General features: G+C 34.9%; 4 protein-coding genes across 10 annotated transcripts; 3 read left to right on the plus strand and 1 right to left on the minus strand.

The window, feature by feature from the left end:
• Positions 1-1624: 1624 nt before the first annotated feature.
• Positions 1625-5804, plus strand: LOC100777674 (ruBisCO large subunit-binding protein subunit beta, chloroplastic). 2 transcript variants are annotated; one of them, XM_003531481.5, is made up of 14 exons: positions 1625-1981; positions 2072-2197; positions 2499-2636; positions 2743-2838; positions 3013-3255; positions 3343-3577; positions 3693-3862; positions 4183-4260; positions 4347-4418; positions 4493-4597; positions 4748-4840; positions 4920-5012; positions 5263-5386; positions 5613-5804. In XM_003531481.5, the coding sequence occupies exons 1-14, from the start codon at positions 1790-1792 to the stop codon at positions 5624-5626; spliced, it is 1779 nt and encodes a 592-aa protein (XP_003531529.1). In that variant the 5' UTR covers positions 1625-1789; the 3' UTR covers positions 5627-5804. The 2 variants fall into 2 exon arrangements, with proteins under 2 accessions (XP_003531529.1, XP_040874166.1); XM_041018232.1 differs by having other exon boundaries at positions 1660-1981; positions 3013-3577.
• A 1918-nt stretch (positions 5805-7722) lies between these two features.
• Positions 7723-14003, plus strand: LOC100778207 (uncharacterized protein). Of its 4 annotated transcripts, none has more exons than NM_001355018.1 (5): positions 7723-7885; positions 9283-9438; positions 10341-10443; positions 11084-11273; positions 13512-14003. In NM_001355018.1, the coding sequence occupies exons 2-5, from the start codon at positions 9316-9318 to the stop codon at positions 13558-13560; spliced, it is 465 nt and encodes a 154-aa protein (NP_001341947.1). In that variant the 5' UTR covers positions 7723-7885; positions 9283-9315; the 3' UTR covers positions 13561-14003. The 4 variants fall into 4 exon arrangements, with proteins under 4 accessions (NP_001341947.1, XP_040873534.1, XP_006585439.1 ...); XM_041017600.1 differs by lacking the exon at positions 7723-7885 and adding an exon at positions 8458-8586 and having other exon boundaries at positions 13512-13908; XM_006585376.4 differs by lacking the exon at positions 7723-7885 and adding an exon at positions 8766-8998 and having other exon boundaries at positions 13512-13908.
• LOC112997612 (CST complex subunit STN1) lies at positions 7743-9374 on the plus strand. 3 transcript variants are annotated; one of them, XM_026129652.2, is made up of 2 exons: positions 7743-7885; positions 8011-8692. In XM_026129652.2, exon 2 carries the CDS (start codon positions 8013-8015, stop codon positions 8562-8564), a length of 552 nt encoding a protein of 183 aa, XP_025985437.1. In that variant the 5' UTR covers positions 7743-7885; positions 8011-8012; the 3' UTR covers positions 8565-8692. The 3 variants fall into 3 exon arrangements, with proteins under 3 accessions (XP_025985437.1, XP_025985436.1, XP_040874186.1); XM_026129651.2 differs by having other exon boundaries at positions 7750-7885; positions 7983-8692; XM_041018252.1 differs by adding an exon at positions 9283-9374 and having other exon boundaries at positions 7883-8586.
• A 1160-nt stretch (positions 14004-15163) lies between the features above and the next one.
• LOC100776632 (G-type lectin S-receptor-like serine/threonine-protein kinase RLK1) lies at positions 15164-18738 on the minus strand. Its single transcript, XM_003532908.5, has one exon. The coding sequence runs from the start codon at positions 17822-17824 to the stop codon at positions 15374-15376; it is 2451 nt and encodes an 816-aa protein (XP_003532956.1). The 5' UTR covers positions 17825-18738; the 3' UTR covers positions 15164-15373.
• Between the last annotated feature and the right edge of the window lie 1648 nt (positions 18739-20386).

Below are 20386 nucleotides of genomic sequence, written 5' to 3' on the forward strand. Positions count from 1 at the left end.
AGCACACAAAGCATTAACTTGATCTTAAAAGCTGAAGACTTTGATGTTTGTATGCTATTGTCTGATCCATCAGACACAAACTCAACACTTTTCCTCTGTATGTATTTCAGACATAACTTTTAAAACTTAATATTTATTTGTATCAAATCAAAATAATTAAGGATCTTGATTCGTCTTGTAACTTAATAATTATGATAAACACATACATGTTTGCCAATCATTCAACTAAGGATGTTGCCAATTATTATGCTTTGATCATGAAAACCTATGGTCACTACATGAAACTAATCATTGTTTTGCAGAACATTTCAATTTTATTTTAATGAGATTCTTTGTTGAAGAAGAAAAATGATTGAGTTGCTTAAAGTAAAAAAAAGTGAAATTATAAGAAAATGTGAAATATTTTACAAGATGTAATAATTTTATTCTCTGTATGGAGAGAGAAGATGATGTCACTATTTGATGGGGATCCAAATATGAAAATTTTAGCATAAAAGAAGTGTATAACTATTTGTCCATGCCAACAAATCCTTTGGTGGATGGGAATCTCAAACAATTTAATTTGGTATGGCGTTGGCAAGGTTCACAAAGGTTAAGAGTTTTCCTTTGGCGCCTAGTTCATGGGAGGCTTATGACAAATGAGTTAAAAAAGTATAGACATATGGATGATTCAAATATATGTCCCAGATGCAGTTTTACCAAGAATATATGATGCATGCAATTTGAGATTGAGATGTGTAGTAAGGGATTTTTGGTTGAACTTTGCTGATCAACAGAGTTGGGAAATTTTCTTAGCCTAGGATTGCATGACTGGATCAATTTTAATCTCATTGATAAATCCCTTTAAGGTCCAGTTGGATTCTTTGGAACTGTTATTGACCTCTTATGGAGAGATAAAAATGATTTGGTGTTTCATCACAAATCTAATATGGCCCTGGTCTAATCCACCAAGTTATGGCACAAGCCCTTTTCATTCACAAGGATCTTCGAAAAGGTATTAATTTCAGGTTTCAAAATTTGAAGAAGGAAAGCTTACATTGCATGAAAACCTCCCTCCTCTCCCTTCTTTAAAGTTAACATTGATGGATCATGCAATGTAAATTTTGGTAGAACATCCCACAATGATTTCATCAGGGATTCTGATAATAGAATTGTGAGATGTTTCAATAAAAATTTTGAAATTATATAATGTGTTAATGATCGAATTATGAGATCTAAAATAAGGATTTCAAATAACCAAAGAGATTGAGCTTAAACATGTGTAATTTAAAATTGACTCTCTAGTGTTAGTGACAATTCAAGGTATTAAAAAAAACAAATTATTAACCATAACAATAATACAACAAAATTAAAAAACTAAGAATATTTTTCGACTATCATTCTTAGGAGGAACTAAAAAAATATTTTTCAAAATTGAAGAACTAAGTAAGAATAATGAATTTATAAAAGACTAAAATAAATAGGACCAGGATTGTGGGACTAAAACAGTAATTAAGGGCGTATGTCTAAGTCCAGCCGCAGGCAATTAATTTTTCCAACTACGATTTCCTAACCTCAAAAGTTCTAGACCATTCTAATGTGCGACAAGAGCAATGCCCACCCCGTCAGAATCCAACGGTTGAGATGAAACAGAACCTTCAAGACCAAATCCTTCATCCTTGTAGTAATAAAACCTAATCCTTCCCTTCATTTTCACTCCTCAACAAAAAACAGCACAACGAACCACTCTGAAGCCGCTCACGTTATCCACAACACTCTCAACCCTCCTTAAACCCTAACCAATCCAACCATGGCTTCTTCTTCCACCTTCACTGCAATGTCCGCCTGCAAGCTCTCCTCCTCCGCCGCCATCTCCTCCTTCCCCTCCCGCCGCCGCTCCAACGCCGTCGTTCTGTCGAGGCGCAGCCGCGCCGCCAGGGTCTCCGCCATGGCCAAGGAGTTGCACTTCAACAAAGACGGCACCGCAATTAAGAAGCTCCAGGTATAATATAACACTCCTCGCTCGCTGTGACTAGTGATTGCGAAACGCGCGTTTTGAGTGTCGTTTTTGAGTTTTTTTCGCGTTTTGCAGAGCGGTGTGAACAAGCTCGCGGATCTGGTTGGGGTCACGCTTGGTCCCAAGGGAAGAAATGTTGTTCTCGAGAGCAAGTATGGCTCGCCGAAAATCGTTAACGACGGTGTCACTGTCGCTAAAGAGGTGACTTTTTTTTTTTGAATTTTGTCGTACTATTGTTATGGTTGTTTCTTTTTTCGAATTTAAAGCAGGTAATTATTGTAAAAACCGACAAACTTATCATCCATGGCGAGTCTTGGTTGGATGACTGTGTGAAACTGTCTTTATGTCAGAGGGTGCATACCCTATCTTCTCTCTTTTTTTTTTTTGCATGTGGTGGGAATGTTTGAATTTGTTTACGTGGATAGGATTTCATTTGAATTGTGTTTAAGTGGATTGTTTGTTTGTGTTTGTATTGATGTTTTGTTGAATTTGGTTTGGTAAGGTTGAGTTGGAGGATCCCGTTGAGAATATTGGTGCCAAGTTGGTGAGACAAGCGGCTGCCAAGACAAACGACTTGGCTGGTGATGGAACCACGACCTCGGTTGTTCTTGCTCAGGGTCTTATAGCGGAAGGTGTCAAGGTAGGATTATTTGTTGTCTTATTGGAAATTTAGTGTCATAACTAATAACTACTTGGTTTTGTTTTTTGTAATGCAACTAGGCCTCATTTTATGTTAATTTTCGCAGGTTGTTGCAGCTGGGGCCAACCCTGTGCTCATCACACGTGGCATTGAGAAGACAGCGAAAGCTCTTGTATCTGAGCTTAAACAGATGTCAAAAGAGGTGAAGCATTTTTCTATTATTGTTGAAATACCAAACATTGTTGTGTGTCTGTGTGTAAGCGTGTTTATTGTATGGTGTACTCAAATTTTCCCATTTTTTAATATGTTTAGTGTTTAATTATTTTTCTTATCTTTTTGTTGAGACTTGATAAGGTTCTGGTTGGGTGGATTGCAGGTTGAAGATAGTGAGTTGGCAGATGTGGCAGCAGTCAGTGCAGGGAACAATTATGAAGTAGGAAATATGATTGCTGAAGCATTGAGCAGAGTTGGTAGAAAGGGTGTCGTGACCCTTGAGGAGGGAAAGAGTGCTGATAACAGTCTGTATGTTGTTGAGGGGATGCAATTCGACCGTGGTTATATTTCTCCATACTTCGTTACTGACAGTGAGAAAATGGCTGTTGAGTATGAGAACTGTAAGGTGAGACATTTGTCTGTTTTCCCTGCGAATTATTATTTTTTAACATCCTGTGTATTTACTTATAGCTTTATATGGTATGTTATGCAGTTGCTGTTAGTTGACAAAAAGATAACCAATGCACGGGATCTTATCAACATACTGGAGGATGCTATTAGAAGTGGACACCCTATATTGATTATTGCTGAGGATATTGAACAAGAGGCTTTAGCAACTCTTGTGGTGAACAAACTTAGAGGATCACTGAAGATTGCAGCACTGAAGGCCCCTGGGTTTGGAGAGCGCAAGAGCCAGTACCTTGATGATATTGCCATCTTGACTGGAGGTCTTTAAATATAAAAATTTCATGCCTTTGATTTTGGAAGTGTATATATGCTTTTTTTTCTATCTTTTTGTTTCCAGATGTTGATAAGATATGTATTTTCTCAATTGGTTTACAGGTACTGTAATCAGAGAAGAGGTTGGCCTTACTTTGGACAAAGCTGGGAAAGAGGTTCTCGGATATGCCTCCAAGGTGGTGCTCACCAAGGATACAACCACAATTGTTGGTGATGGAAGTACCCAGGAAGCAGTGAACAAGAGAGTTGCACAAATTAGGAACCTAATTGAGGTTGTTCCTTCTCTCCCTCCCCCCCCCTCTCTCTCTGTCCACCAAAATGTTTGCACATGCAAATGTGGCATGTGCGGGGTTTCACGAAGATATTTCACATAAAGCATGACTAGTGATACACTTTAACATGGGAGAAATATTTTGTACTGTTTAAAAATGATTGATATACAAACATATAGTAGAAATATTTATATTTATGCATTTGTGTATGCAAACATGCACATTAGTAGACCTAGGAGAAATTCTGTACAGACGGGAGAGTATGTAAAAGCTTCATTCTTCTCCATGTTCTAACAATGATGATTACTTAACATTAACAGGCTGCTGAGCAAGAGTATGAGAAAGAAAAGCTGAATGAGAGAATTGCTAAATTGTCTGGTGGTGTGGCTGTGATACAGGTAACAGACTCACTGAAATGTGGTAATATATTAGTTTGGTACTCTGCAAGGTATATCAACTTGGGGCAATTTTTGTACATATATAGGTTGGCGCACAAACTGAGACAGAGCTCAAGGAAAAGAAATTGAGAGTTGAAGACGCTCTTAATGCTACAAAGGTGTCCTTTTCTTTCCCAAAGTTTTTAGATTTTTTGGGATTCTGTCTGTAAGCTAATAGTTTGTTGACTTTCAGGCAGCTGTAGAGGAAGGTATTGTTGTTGGTGGTGGTTGCACTCTTCTGAGACTTGCATCAAAGGTGGATGCAATCAAGGATAGCCTTGATAATGATGAAGAAAAAGTGAGTCATTTATTTGATATGGAGAGAATATAAGTTTCCTGGATGTTGTGATATTTTTTGTTTTGGGTGCTGGGAAATGCTCCTGACTGTTGTTTTCAAATTCAACTCCAAACATGGTCATGACTTCAAAATTGTGTTTAATTTTTGCAGGTTGGAGCTGATATTGTGAAAAGAGCTCTTAGTTACCCTTTGAAATTAATTGCCAAGAATGCTGGTGTCAATGGTAGTGTTGTCAGTGAGAAGGTATCAAGGTTTAGTCTATGTAGAATTTCTCTTTTCTCTACGAGCGTGGTTGTGATGATGTGACTTGTGTTGTAATTAGGTATTGTCCAGTGACAATCCAAGATATGGATATAATGCTGCCACTGGTAAATATGAAGATTTGATGTCTGCTGGGATCATTGATCCAACAAAGGTGATTTTCTGTTTGAGCATCAATATTTTTTAATTTTCTTCCATGTGATTGCCAAACAATCTGAATAATTAAACTTAGGTTGTGTGAGCTTTCATTTATTTGTTTTAGGGCATTGGATGCCTTGAGTTGTATTCTGTGCATTCTCGCCATTCTGAACACAGGGGGCACACCACATGTTTCTGCTATTACTGTATATGTAATATATAATATAATTATGAAAATTTGAATTCTCAAGACTACTCTTGTACAGGTGGTCAGATGTTGCCTGGAGCATGCAGCCTCTGTAGCCAAAACCTTCTTAATGTCAGATTGCGTGGTTGTTGAGATAAAGGAACCTGAGGCCATACCTGCTGGAAACCCCATGGACAATTCAGGTATGTAGTTGTAAATAGAGTATCTATGGTTGTAAAGTGTGTGAATCTACACTACTTTTCAACCCTTTCATTGAGATTTCAATATTATGAAAATGTATTTTGTATTAAAACTCTATTAGTTCAACTTAACTACTGTGTGTTTCTCAATCTTAACATTTCAATATTATGGAAATGTATTTTATAGTAAGGGTCTGTAGTTGACTGACCTTTGGTTTGTCTTCTCCAGGATATGGACTCTAGAGCAACGAGCAACGGCTGCTTCAGTGAGAAGAGTATTTTGTTCTCCCTCGGATGAAATGCAAAATTTGGTGGCCATTTAGCAATGAGTCCAAATGTATTGTTAGTGTGGTGAACTAGATAGTGATGCACCCTTTCCTCCCTTATTTTTTTCAAGTTAATAATAATTTTTTTTTGCTTATTACTTCCATATTTATTTATTTTATAATAATTGTTTTTTGCTCTTTTGTCCAGTTCCAACTGTTGTGGGAAGAAAATGTCTTTTTTTGCTCGTTACATCATTTAGTTTTAAATATATTCGTTGTAAGTTATGTTTAATCAAATGGCAAGTAGTTGCAAGAGTTGCATAAACTATTGGTAGAAATAGAACTAGTAAAACAGTGTGAATTGAAATACAGTTATCCTCTGCGCTTGGTAGAGGTGAAAGGAAGCTGAAAAGGAGTAAAATGAACAATGAGATCAGATTCATACTTTTATATTAAATTTTAATTCTCTTTCATTTCATTTTATCAAACACATTATTAGTCTGTTAAATATAATATAATATGAAGCAAGTGCTGTTAGTTTTAAACGGGATTTTTTTCGTAATCGTGGGTCACTTATAACCAAATTGAATGACCTTACATTATACCGTCTTTTATATGCATCTTCAATTTATTCTGTCACTTGTAAAAAAATAGTTCGTCAATTTTAAATTTCCTATTTTTTCATTTGCCTGATGGATTGAACCTGGGCATTAACGACCTTGCGAGAGCTTGACTTAGAGTTGTAAGCCCAACAAAAATAGTTATGTAATGAATCAATCAAGGGATAGATTTAGTGGTCTACCATCTCTCACCAGCTTTGCTTGACTGGAAGTTAGCATTTCTCCTTATTATACATGCAACTGCCGCAATTGTATTTTTTTAAATAACTTTAATCTCTATACACATAATATAAATTTATACTATCATTTAATTATAAATCATAAATAATAAATCATGGTTTGAATTATTGTAAGATAGTTATTTTAAAATGAATAAATTTTGTCAGTGAGCTGTATAGAGGGATGCAGAAATATTTTATAGTGGGATAAAAAATACTAGTTTATAATATTTTCAAAGAAAAAATATTAATTTTAATCCTTTACAAAATACATAATCTCATGATAAAATTTTTCAAAATATTTAACTTTTTAGAAATTACAATTGGGTCAATGTGTGTGTTTGTATCTCTTGTTTGTTTAAAAGATAAAGTGATAAAAATTAGTATTAATTTATTGTTTCTTTTATCCCTTATTTTTTTTTATAAAACAGTTTCCTATTATATGAGAACAATATTTTTTTTATCGGAATAATTTTTTTTATCAAATATGTTTGAGTAAAAAAATATCTTAGTGGGGTAATTGCCCCATAGGATTTAAGCCAGATTTGTTAGTCCTGTTGTGATTAGATGATGCTCTGAAATTTGTTACTCTGCTAATACATAATCTTTTTTCTCATTTTAAATGACCACCGGGTATTTTTTTTTTATTATATAGATATAGATTTTAAAGCCGATACAAGACATGAAAATATCACAACTGAATTTTGATCATTTATTATATATTATAAAATATTGTATAATAGTTACTGGTTGATTTTATATATGTTTTCGTAATTTCTTTTTTTTTTCTTTTCATCCATCTTTATAAAAGATTGAAAGAAATAAAAAATTATTTTTTGACGACGTAATATTATTATGATCATCATCTTCATGGTTTGTTCATTTAATAATATCAATAATTTTTTTTAAATCAAGGTATATTTGGTTGAAAGCTAAGAGAAATGTTAGTGAGACTTTCTTTATGATGTGGGTTAACACTTTTTGAAAGAAATTATCATGGTGGGTTTTGATTTTCATTTAATTTAAATCAAAATAAAAAATAATTAAATAAAAAAACTATAAAAAATTATAATTTTTTTATAAATTATAACCAATTATAAAGATAGTTGTAGAAAAAAATTACCAGAGAGAGCACTTCTCAGGCCAATAATTAATCCCTGGGATACGGTTTAGATTCGGCTAGGAACCGGATATTCAGAATTACTTATAGGATCGGTTAAACACACGAACAGAGAGAACCGATTAGACTCGGTGTGAAGAACGACGTCGCTTTCTCGTTTGGGGGAAATCTAAAATTTCCCTAATCTGAAGCGCAGGCAGAGACCTTCCCACTCCTCAGAGTGTCGCCGCAGCAGCCTCCGTCGCCGGCAGAAATTGCAATCTTCTGCTGCCTTATTGGTTTGTATATATAAAATGACCTCATTTTATTTTTAATTTACTCGTCTTAGTTAAAATATTCATTGTTGGTCCATATTGAAGCCAAAATTCTTCCTAGGCTTTCTATTGCTACCTCGATTTTTCAGAAATGCAGAAGGCGACCAACACCAACACCAACGCAGTGGCACTGCACAACACGCACGTGAAACTCTTAGCCTTCGATCTCCTCTCTCTAACCCAATCCCCTTTCCCTTCTTCGGACGCCACGACGTCGTTTTTCCGCAGAGGAATCCCGATCTCGCGCGTGGAAACCGTGGGCACTATCACGCTGCGCGACCTCAAGCATGATCGCTTCCTCCGCTTCGCCGTCGACGACGGCACCGCCTGCGTCCCCTGCGTGCTCTGGCTCAACGACGCCAACTCTCCCTCCGTCGCCCGCCGCCGCCGCCACGAACTCGCTGCGCGCTTCGCCGCGCTCGTCAAGCTCGGCGCGGTGGCCAGAGTGAGAGGCAGGCTCAGCCGCTTCAGGGGAACGCTGCAGGTGACTGTCTCCGACGTCGCGATCGAGAGAGACCCCAACGCGGAGATCTTCCACCGCCTCGATTGCATCTTGCTGGCTCGCAACTGTTACAACATCTTGCCTCCACCGTCTTCTTATACGCCGCCGCAACCGCCACTGCCACTGCCACCGCCCAAGTAGAAGTGCAATTCCGTCGTGGATGGTGCTTTGTTTTGTATACGAAAAAACGTTGTTTATCGAACTGTCATAATTGTACATAGATATTAGTATTTATCATGTTAAAAGAATGCAGAACTAATTTATTTTTATTTTTATTTTCAGTACGCCCAAAACATAAAATGATCCTCTAAAATTAGTTCCGTAGTGTACAACTTGCAAGGTTTTTACATTTGTCTCTTAACTTTGCCTGAATCATCACAACCAAATTTCATAGATTAAGGGAATTGGGTTAGAGATAGGAGATCGAAGGTTAAGAGTTTCACTTGCGTGTTGTGCAACAATGAATATTTAACTAAGATGAGTAAATAAAAAATAAAATAAGGTCATTTTATTTTATATATATAAAAATAAGGGGTCCATGCTGCTCTTCCACTCGCACTCAAATACTACTTGAGGTGAGTGGGACTCTTGTGCATGCCAGCCACACTTTTCAATCCCTCTCAATATCACTTGAATTTTTATTTTTTTTAATCTTTCTCTCTGTTTGCGTGTGTTTATTGGTTTGGGAGTCTCAATAATTTTCCTTCCCCTGGTTCTTTTGTTTTAGCCATATGATAGCTAGATGTATATTTTATTTCGTTACTAGCTAATGTTCATTTTTGTTGTTTGTAAGAAAGACCACTTTTTTCCAGTTATTTTACAACTAACACTTGTTTTATTTTGGTTATAATTTTAATAGGAATTCAGATCTTATAATCCTCAGTTTGGTCCTATGAAGGACAGACACATGAAGAAAAAAGTCAAAAGATTGAAAGACATGGTTGAGCCAGATAAAAATTGCGAGACTAGGGTTGAAGATGTTGCTTGGCTTTGCTCCCTTTCAGAGTCTGAGATCGTAAGTCTCTGCTCTTGTTCATTAACTTGATGGATCACATTACATCATTGTTTTCTTTACTTTTAGATTCTCTAGGTTGGTTGAATTAGATAATTATTAGTTTAGTGTTTTGAGCCCTATGTGTTTGGTAAAATGTTTTATGCCTGAACTCATGCTCGGAGATTACAGAGGATGCAAGAATCACACTCTGCAGCATTTTCTTGTAGAATAATAATATTATTAGATAGGATAGACAGGTGAATGTACAAATGCGATGAAGATTAGATATCTTGAAAACAAAATTAATAAAATAAATCTTAACAAATTATCAAGTCCTCTCCTTTGTATAATGTTGTAGTGATATCTTTGCTGTAGCTACTTCCCTTTGGAATAAATTTTTTGCATGTTTGATGTTTATTAGGGGTGTCCCTTCATTTATCTTCGTTCATTTCAATGGTGGTTTTAACATGAAAGCATAATTTTTTTGTAGCACTTTGCTATCTTTACAGTCCTGTTTGTTTGGAGAGGAATGCTTGCAACTTTTTAGGATTTAGAATTGCCATTTTGTTTGGGAAAGAATTGCATTATATGACTTCTCTTTGGTGCTTGTCATTTTGTCACTAATATTCTGAGACTAGACACCCCACCCCATTGTACTTCTACTATTTGCTCTTTGATAAAACTTATTTTTTAAAAGAATTTGAGCCCGTGAAAACAAAATCAGGTAATATTAAAGAATGGTAATGCAATGGAGACTGTCTCTTAGACCAGGTTATATGTGCAAATCTAGTTTAAAATAGATTTGATCAGTCACAGTTAGTTGGGTTATGTGTTTCATGAAGTTGGATGCACTCCTTCACTTTTGATTGATTTCTCTTGTAAGCTCTTAATTTTTTATGTTCAAAATTTGATTTTTTTTGCAGGACATGCTGATTAGCTTGAAATTGTTGATCATTCAGCGTGCAAAAATGATGGGTTGTAAAGAGCTGGCTAGTAAATTCAACCTTAAAATGATTCGAGCCATTGGTATGATGTATGCCTTTTTTTCCTAACTTAAATGCATGTCTTTTCGAAATGTAGTATGCATATTGTTCCTAGATTATGAATGCAAAAGAAAAAGTAATAATCCTATGCGTTTATCTTGTTTTATCTGTCTTTTTATTTTGTGTTTCTTATATAATGTTGATACTAGTGGTTAGACAAGGTTCTAGAAGGTGGAGGTTACATTTTTTATTAAAAAAAATAATGCATCCCTTATTCCCTTATATCAGTAATTAGTTATAATGTTAACCATTACTAAGGGTCTTGATTGCACTGACCTTCAACTTCAATTCATGTAACAAAAATTCAATACATTAATACTTCTGGATGTTCTTTGTTTGCTTTCATCCATTGAAATCATAGGACACTGGCTTGTCCTAGGCTGTTGTATCCTGATTGTTGCATATATACAATGAATTGCTAGAGAATAACCATCACAATTCTTGATTTGCACCTTTGAATTTCTGATTTAGAAATTGAATTGAATTTCACTGTATTCATGGAAAATTGAAATTCTTACTACCAGGTGCATGAAATCAATCCACTTCTTGCGCTTGTTGTTAGATTATACATGATTACTATTAGCTGCATTTTCTATTCTAACTTCCAATGGACCTCTGTGCAGCACTTGTTTTGATGGAACATCTCAAGGCTGAGATAAAAGGTTCATCACTTATCCCCAACACGGTTGAATCTACTTCTTTTTTAGATGCTTGCAACCTATTGAAATGTAGCAATGAGGTTGATGCAAATATTGATGACCTAAGTGCAAGTCTTGGTGCTGATATTAGTGATATGCAAACTTTTCTTAGAAGGTATGCTTACCAAGCTTGTTTATATCTGTTGAGAATCAGGAATTTAATGTATAATGATGTGATAGGATATGATATCTGATTTAGTGGAAACTGAATATCCTCTAATTATGTGTAATCAATACTGCCTATCTATAATTCTATATAAACAAGCATCCCCTGTGTACTCTGACACACGGTTTCAGTCTATCATCCCTCTATATTTTTCTCTCATTTTACATGATATTAGAGCTAAGTTAAGGGAATAACGAAAACCAAACCTTCCTACGGTCCCCGGTGGACCTTTCTGGTCATCACACTTATTCTAGTTACCTGCTTCCGCTTTTCGACGACCCTTTTCTTCTTTTCCGGTGACTTCTCTGGCCACTGCTGGCCACCGTCACTTTTCTGGCGACCTATTGTCCTCGGTGAGCCCTTTTGCTGGTTGCCCTTCTTCCGGTGGACCTTTATACTTGCCGCACATTTTCCAGCGATCTTCTTTCTCCTTCTTTGACGATTTTCCTTGTTTCTGGCACATTTTCTGGAAACTGACGCAACATCGACGACTTTTTTGGGAAATTTTCCGGTGACTTTTTCGGCGACCACCCACTGGATCTGGGTCGCCCCACACCGATCTACATGGTGCTGCTCACAGCATCGAAATTGGAGCTTCGCCCACCGGCACGTGACAGTGTGTCCAGCACCTTTTCCGGTCACGATTTCTTGCGACTGCATCATGTACCTTATGCGCCTCTGCCCCTGAAGTTTCAACTCCATCGAACTTATTTTGGGAGAAACCCCTGTTTTGCACTGTTTTTTTCTGATTTGTGCTTTTTTAGGCACTGTTTGGTTCGTGTCTTGCAGTTACTGTTCTTACTCATCATGGCATTTGCTGGTTCTTATGAGGATTTAAGCCAGTACTGCCTTCTGCTTGCCATTCATTTTCCGGCAAAGAACTTTGGCTGCCTATTCTGCAGCCGTCTTTTTCAGTGTGTTTCTGGCCACCACCTTCAACTTGCCGCTTATTTTCCGGCGAAGAACTTTTCGGTTGCCTATTCTGTCGCTGTCCTTTTCTAGCGTGTTTCTCAGTGACTTCTCTCGCTTCGCTGTCACTTTATGATGATTTCGTCACTTCAGTTTGAATAATTGGGTCTCCACACTTCGTTCGAAGCTTCCAAATCTTGGTTTTAAGAAGATTGGAACTTGCTCTGGATTTACTTAAGCTGATGATGTTCCAGCTCTCTCTGCCTAGCAATATTCCTTGATTTCGCCAAGATCCCTGAGTTGTCTACAAAATATTGGTTTGAAGCTTCCAAATGTGGTTCTTAAGAAGGTCGGAACTTGCTTGCTTTTCTTGCCATAAATGTCTTAGGCTGATGGTTATTCCAGCTCTTTGGCAATGTTATCCTTCTAGCAATAAATCTTCTTGTAACAAGTTAAAGCTTAGTAAGTTTTAGCTTAAGGGGGAGTGTTGAGAATCAGGAATTTAATGTATAATGATGTTATAGGATATGATATCTGATTTATAGGAAACTGAATATCCTCTAATTATATGTAATCAATACTACCTGTCTATATAAACAAGCATCTGCTATGTACTCAGACACATGGTTTCAGTCTATCATTCCTCTATATTTTCTCTCATTTTACAATATCTATGAGAATTCACCAAACATAAGTGACTCCATCGATGTATGAACTATTCAAGTGGTTGTCTGCCAAATACACTGTTTTCAAGTGATTTGAGTTTGGGAGATGGGTATTAAATTGAATGTCGTAAAAAACAACTTGTCTATGTGATGACCTCAACGGTGTGTTTTAATATAAAAAATAAAGTGAAAGGAAAATGAGATGATTTTGTAGTTGTTTAGTAGGAAAGAAAATGAAAGGAAAGAAAGTTAAAACTTTTCTTTTCTCTTATTTGGTTGTATAGAAAATAGAAGGAAAAAACATGTATATAAAATGACATAGTCCCTGATGTAAACGAGAAGTAAACAAAAATAAGAGTAAATTAGTAACTTTAAAACAAGTAGCACCTTTCTTCCCAAAATTGGACTGATTGCTGAAGCTTGTGGGTCTCACACTTCATTCTTATATCCTTTCCTTTTTTATTTATTCCAAACGAAGGAAGACATCGATCTCATTTTCTGTCGGTCCTCTATCCTTCCGTCATTAATCTTGCGTAACAAACATAGCATAAGCCTCTATTGCTTTAATGAGATCTGTATATATGAGAATGCTAATATTCTTTTATCTGTGCAGTCCTCCAACATCCAAACAAAAGAAGCAGAAAGTTGGAAGCAGAGAATGAAACGCTTGCAGTTATTGGAGGACCTAAAACATCTAGCTTATCCTTGTGACAACACCTTTACTTAGGCTGTGGAAGCTCTCATTTATAGTTTCTTTCTCATTGCTGAATTTGCATACAAGTGTATCTAATATTATTAGGTTGCTTATAGTTTTTTATTGACATTTTTCTATTTGCGTAGCTAAGAAATTAGTTGGAGCAAATACCTCGGTTATATTTAGAAAATTGTCGCAAGAATGTGTAGCAAGCAAATCCCCATTTTGTCTAGGGAATTTTACATTACTTTAATAGTTTTGTTTTTATAGAAACCCAAGTTAATGAGAGGTGGAACTTTTTTTTTTCTTTCTAAAATATCATTTAAAATTGTTGTCCTTAGTTTTATAGTTCAAGACAATTATTGTAACATAATTACAGACATCTGTATGTCAAGGGATTGTAAACGTGTGCTTATAATTTGAAAATGTCTAAAAAATTTTGTGACGATAAGTATTTTAAAAATTGTATTCATATGTAAATTAGTCTTAAAAAATATATTGTCAATCCTTTAATTCTTACAGAAAAAAAAAATATTTAGCCTCTTAAAAGTTAAAATCATGGTAGTTGAGTTGTGGGGTGTGATTGAAACTTCCTGCAAAATTTCTCATTAATGTTTTTCATAAAAACTGTGATTTCAGTGGCTTGGCAACCTCCACCCACATCTTATCTAAAATGTAATGTAAATGTTGTGTTCCTTAATTTACAACACAAGATTGGCTTTGGCATGTGTTTAAGGGATGAAAAAGGAGTTTTGGTTGGGAAGATTTTGTAATGTAGATTCATGAGGGACTGGCTTTTGGTTTGCTACAACTACAAGCAATCCAATGGAGCATGGCTTTGGGTCTGCAAAGCTTAGCAGCATACCATGTATTATTCAGCTAAGTTCCCTCTAATTACTAGTCTTTGTGGATTGGTAGTTGTGTTTGCACATTGAACTTTACAACTATTGGTAAATGGTAATTTGGGAAGGCCATCTAATAACAATTATTTGTTCCATTTAACAGGGAAAGCCTCCAAAGAGAGTAAATAGCAATGGTGAGGTTTTCAAGAAGCAAGATGGTCTAGCCAATGTTTAGAGGAGTTCAAGAATGAAATAATACCGATAACTAATTTTAGCATTTTGAGAAAAAGTTGTGTTTCTTGTTTAGTTTTATGTGGTTTTGCAGAATTTTTCTTAGAATTCTGATGTGAACAACTATTTGAATTTGTTTAATACACCAAGGCACCAGAACCTTGTAATTTTAAGCTAGTCCTTAAGGAAAAGTATCCACATAGAACAACAAAAATTACCGTGATTAAGAAAATGGGACATGTTAATAACCACGTTTAAATTAGTGATGAATAAATATGATGGGAGATTAAATGGACTTGTGGCTAGTGAATTTTGCAGATCATTTGTTATCATAGTCCAATGTCTTCACAGTACAATGAATAAATTCATGTTTACCTAATTATGTCTACAAACTATTTTTTCAAACACCTCTTGGCTGCTTTGTAATTACCAAAAATATCAGTCTCAAGTAGCAAACTGAACAAGTCTATATGCTGAATTCGGTTCCTCTAAATTGCACGGAGGTTTCCTATGTGTTAAAACTTACTCACATTTACTCAAATCCAAAACATAACTAAGTTATCAAGCTAGTTAATACAAAAGGTCAATTGATCTCAAACCCCAAATGATAAACTTCAAATAGATACACACATATATGCAAAATTGCAAATTTTATAGTTCACACCAGAATCTAGATACCACGGCTAGGATTAACACCAACTGATTAGTTTAGGAATATTGAACACTAAATTGTGAGGGGCATGGTGGCATTTTCACTTCAACAACACCTTCAAGCATCTGTGTCACATTTCTCATAGTTGGTCTAAGACTAGGATCCTCTTGCACACACCAAAGGGCAATCATTACCAATTTCTCGAAGGTCTTCATGTCATCCAATGCCTCTTTGTCACCCTCAACTAGGGCATGAAGAGTTCCTTCAATGTAGCAGTCATAAGCCCATTCAGCTAGGATTGCTTTCTCTTCATCTTCTGCCTCGAATTCTACACTTTTTCTACATGAAACTATCTCAAGCAACAACACCCCATAACTATAGACATCCACTTTAGCTGTGATCGGCATGTTTTTGAACCATTCAAGTGCAACATACCCTTTTGTTCCTCTTATGGCAGTATTGGTTCTGCTTTGGTTCATGTTCAAAAGCTTGGCCAATCCAAAGTCCGAAATCCTTGCATTATAGTAATCATCAAGGAGTATGTTTTGAGGCTTTATGTCACAATGAATGATCTGTGTGCTGCACTCTTCATGCAAATATAGAAGTCCTCTAGCAATCCCAATTGCAATTTGTAGCCTCAGTTTCCAACTTGGTTTCTCCACAATATTGAAAAGAAGACTTGCTAAAGTGCCATTACTCATATACTCATAAACCAACAACCTTTTTTCTTCAGTCTCGCAAAATCCAAGTAAACGGACCAAGTTCTTATGGTGTGTGAGGCCAATGGCATTCAGTTCATTCTTGAATTCCTTATGAACATCTTCCATGAGAAAAGTGTTTAACCTTTTTACCGCTACACGAGTATCAGAACACATGTTGATGACTCCTTCATACACAATACCAAAAGCTCCCTTTCCTAGCACTTTGTCAAAGTCATTGGTGGCTTTTTTGAGTTCCTCATAAGTGAAGCGACGCAAGTTGGTTTCCACAATGGTGTCACTTCTGCCAATACTTCTAAGCTTCTTCTTGTACCGAAAAACATAGGAAGTGCTCAAGCAGATTGCTCCAACCAATATGAGATTGAGAAAAGCAGAACTACCCAAAAGCACTGAGCCAACTAAAATCGAAGTGTTCTTATTATTCTTGTTCACAATGATTGGAGGAACAATCAAGGAGGAGTTGTCTTTCCTCACTTTCATGAAGGCCTTTGCACCATTAAGTGTGGCATCAACTCTACCATTTGAAAGTGGCAACTTCTTCTTCCAGCAGCTATCACCTAGCCTGAAAATTGCAACAGAACACATACAATCTTCCATACAAGATTGTCTGCATTGTTCTTCATTGAATGGTCTTTGAAGCACATAATCTGATTGAGGCCAATCAGTATCTATCAACACCTCAAAATCATAGAGATCCTGTCTATTACTAAGCTTATCTACTGCACATGCTTGTACAAAATCTGGTTTGCAGCTACCATTGGGATCATTAGGGTCAACCAGCGAGTACCATTTTGGGCACCGACAATTTGGCCTCTTATCATCTCTTAAACTGCAAATGCTATTATATCCACAAACACCACTACCAGCACTAGCAACATAATCCTTACAGATATTATCTGGATGAGACCACACTTGGCTCCAACCTCCACTTCCAGAAGAACCCTTTGGATGTTGATAGAGTGTGAACACCCCATCAAAATCAAGAGTTGCTCTAAGGTAATAAAATTGAGTGGTAGAAGAAGCTCTACTACCCCCTTTTGACAAGTTGTATTTCTCATTGTTTTTTCTCAAAACATACATGTCTCCTGTCCCATCAAACACCAATTGAGTCCCAGCACTTGTTGATGTGTTGGTGTTGGACTCAATTGTTCCACTTTGATAGTAGTTTTCATTAGCATACCCAGATGGCATGTTTATAGAGTGCATCACAAGGCTACCATCATTTTGGAAAAAGAGCACAAACCTTCCCTTGTTGAAGTAATTCCTCCCAAGTTTAGAAGAAAGCTTATGACCCTTTTCCATAGTCTGATATGGCAGCAAGGTGTCTCTATAGTCCTTGAAACTCTCCCAAACAGTCTTGGAGTGACCATCCTGAAGCACAAAGTTGCCAGTGTCATTTAAGACACCACTAGAAACTCTCAAAGTGAGTCCACCAGTCTTCCATAACATGTGACCATTTGGGGCCGTGATGAGCACCAACCCATCATCAGCAGTGAGCACCACTTTTGAGCCCTTTGGTGCAGGCTGGTCTCTGTTGGCAAACCATACTATGGTTTTGTCTTGAATCTTGGCATACCAAATGCAAAGCATGAAGTGATCAGGAGTGTCCTCAAGTGGGAGGAACCCAAAGGCAAAGTCACCAGAAGGTGATGAAACCAGCCATGGGGAGGTGCTGGCTCCTGCTGTGTGAGACTCACCAATGGCTATGTTGCTTTTGGTTTGGGCTATGGTTTGAAAGGGTAACAGAACCATTGAGAGGAATAGAAAGGGAAGCAAAGTGGAAGCCATGCTGAGAATCAACTTGGTCCTTTAGTCAGGTGTGTTGATGATTAAAAATGTTACATGAACATGTACTATTTCACACTAGAAAGAGAAAAAAAATATAAATTTGATAGAGTTTACATGTGATAGAAAAAGAAATAAAAAAAAATAAAAGATGTTTAGAATAATAAAATGTTTCCATATCATTACTTGTTAATAAACATAAACAGTGACTACTCAAGACACCAGTGGGGGTAGATTATAAGAACTGAAATTAGCTGGTTCAAATGTATATAAAAAGAGGAAATAAAATACTACTAAAGTTTAAGGTTTTACCTGTGTAGTAAAAAAAAAAGGGAGAGAATGCACTTGCACGCCCTCGCAAACACGTAGGTTTGTCAGTGCTGATAAATATATAGTCAAACCAAAGATTAAGGATTGCATCATGATAATGATTGAGTCTTTGTTGAATGCATGGAATCAACAAGGACATATTTGATGAATTTTTCAATAGAAGAAATAAAAAAAAATGAGTTTTTTTATGAGTGAAAATTAAATTTTAGAAAAATTAATGCGAGATTTCTATAAATTAATTTATTCATAAATTAATTTTTATTTCATTTTTGTTTTTATTTTATTTTTTAAAAGTATTGATGGAGACATTTATTCAGTCCACAACTCTTAACTAGCTACAGTGTTGTGGAATATGGGGTCTTGATTCCATTGATACATCAACATTTGGAAACCGTTGACCCACATTTTATATCAGTAAATTAAGTTTAAAACAAGTAAATAGTTATTTTGGTCTTCAAAACTGAGATGAGCTATCGGATTAGTCTATGAACTGACGTTTATTTTTAAAAAAATCATCAAACTACATTTCATCAGTCAATTTAATCCACCATTTAGGTGACATTTATATCAGTCAATTTACTTGCATGGCATGGCATATTGATTGGACCTTATCAAATTGAGATATTTTCAGTTCAATTCATAACTCATCAATTAAGAGTGGCTTCTAGGTTAAAGGAATATGTCAGATAGTTCACTGGTGGTCCAATGAAATTACCGGCTACAGGAGTAAAATATACCTTTATCCGGTAGTACCCTTTCAATAGGTCAGTTGATTTTTTAAAAAATATTAAAATTGCAAGTAAATGATTAGAAAAGGAAGACCAGATATTAAATGATGAAGCTTAATTAGTTAACTTGATGCACGGCAAGAATATCCTATAAACTAAAATTATGTTCAAAGTTGTAATCCTTTATTTAATTATTTGTAGTAAGTACAATTTGAGTCAATATATTATATTCATAAAATAAAAATACAGCAAGTAAGTAAATTTTAGATTTGATTAATTTTAACATAATTTTTCAACAAATTTCAAAAATTACATTAATAAGATTTTAGTTTCTTTATTTAAAATTATATTTCATAAACAATAATAATTTAAAATAAGGATTTCTTAAATATATGTTTTAGTTTCATATAATTTATTTAAAATAAGAATTAAGGATAATAATTAATATATGAATTATGAGTACATGTATTTATAAATTTATATATTATATTAATATGAATTTAAATTTTTATATTTTGAAATATGTTTTATAAAATAATTTGTAATTATTAAACTGATGCATATTTTAATATATTTGAATATTAATGCATTAAATTTAACAATAGTTGTTTTCAATTCACAATGAATTCTTTTTTTAGGAGAATTCACAATGAATTCTGAATACGTATCATATTAAAAGGTTTTTATGTAAAGATTAAGAAATGTAATAATTTTTTTATTATAATACAATAGTTTTGTAATTTCTTGTTTTATCCCTTTTTCTTTTCACTTCACAATAAATACAAGTGTAAATTGATTAAATATTAGGGCATAAGTAAGGGTATAATTAATAAAAAAAATAATTAATGTAATTTTGAGCTTTACAAAAAACATATAAACAGATTTTTTTTTAAATTGACTGCTAAAAAGGAACACAAGGAGTATAATATTAAGAAATATCAAAGTAAATTGTACATGATAGTTAATAAATAAATAAATTAATACTATATATAGAATGATTTGTATTGTTATATAAATATTATATTAATACTTACGTTTGAGTATATATATTTTTAATTTGATCACTTTAAAATAAATTTCATGATCAATAATAATTAAAAATAAAAAATGTTTAATGTATAATTAAATTGAAAATAATTAATAATAAGATTAAAGTGTAAATTAGTATATATATTATTAACATACTCTTGAATTTTCTATTTTAAAAATGTGTTTTTATAAACTATTATTTTGAGAAAAAAATAAAAATAAAAGATCAATGTATATCTTAACACACACATGCATTAAATTTTGTAAAAAATAAATTTTATTTAATAATAGAATATTTTATGTTAGGACTTCTCTCTCTTGCTCCTTCTTTCCTTCATGATGTTAGGATCGTGGGCCACCTGTCCTTGATCAATTTTCTCAACAACAAAATCTGTTATGAGGTCATTTTGGTCCATTTGAATATTCTCATTCAGAACATAACCGAATAAAGGGGGTCAGAGTAATAAGTTTCTTATCA

The sequence above is a fragment of the Glycine max genome, chromosome 8 (genome assembly GCF_000004515.6).
Source record: "Glycine max cultivar Williams 82 chromosome 8, Glycine_max_v4.0, whole genome shotgun sequence".
Lineage (NCBI taxonomy): Eukaryota > Viridiplantae > Streptophyta > Magnoliopsida > Fabales > Fabaceae > Glycine > Glycine max.

What these genes read in the sequence shown, in the direction of transcription:
- LOC100777674 (XM_041018232.1), top strand. Translation starts at nt 1,790, where the DNA reads ATGGCTTCTTCTTCCACCTTCACTGCAATGTCCGCCTGCAAGCTCTCC. An exon ending in GTGTCACTGTCGCTAAAGAG is followed by an intron (nt 2,198 to 2,498) that starts GTGACTTTTTTT and finishes TGGTTTGGTAAG; the next exon opens with GTTGAGTTGGAGGATCCCGT. An exon ending in ACGCTCTTAATGCTACAAAG is followed by an intron (nt 4,419 to 4,492) that starts GTGTCCTTTTCT and finishes GTTGACTTTCAG; the next exon opens with GCAGCTGTAGAGGAAGGTAT.
- LOC100776632 (XM_003532908.5), bottom strand. Translation starts at nt 17,824, where the DNA reads ATGGCTTCCACTTTGCTTCCCTTTCTATTCCTCTCAATGGTTCTGTTA.
- LOC112997612 (XM_026129652.2), top strand. Translation starts at nt 8,013, where the DNA reads ATGCAGAAGGCGACCAACACCAACACCAACGCAGTGGCACTGCACAAC.
- LOC100778207 (XM_041017600.1), top strand. An exon ending in CCCTTTCAGAGTCTGAGATC is followed by an intron (nt 9,439 to 10,340) that starts GTAAGTCTCTGC and finishes TTTTTTTTGCAG; the next exon opens with GACATGCTGATTAGCTTGAA. An exon ending in TAAAATGATTCGAGCCATTG is followed by an intron (nt 10,444 to 11,083) that starts GTATGATGTATG and finishes ACCTCTGTGCAG; the next exon opens with CACTTGTTTTGATGGAACAT.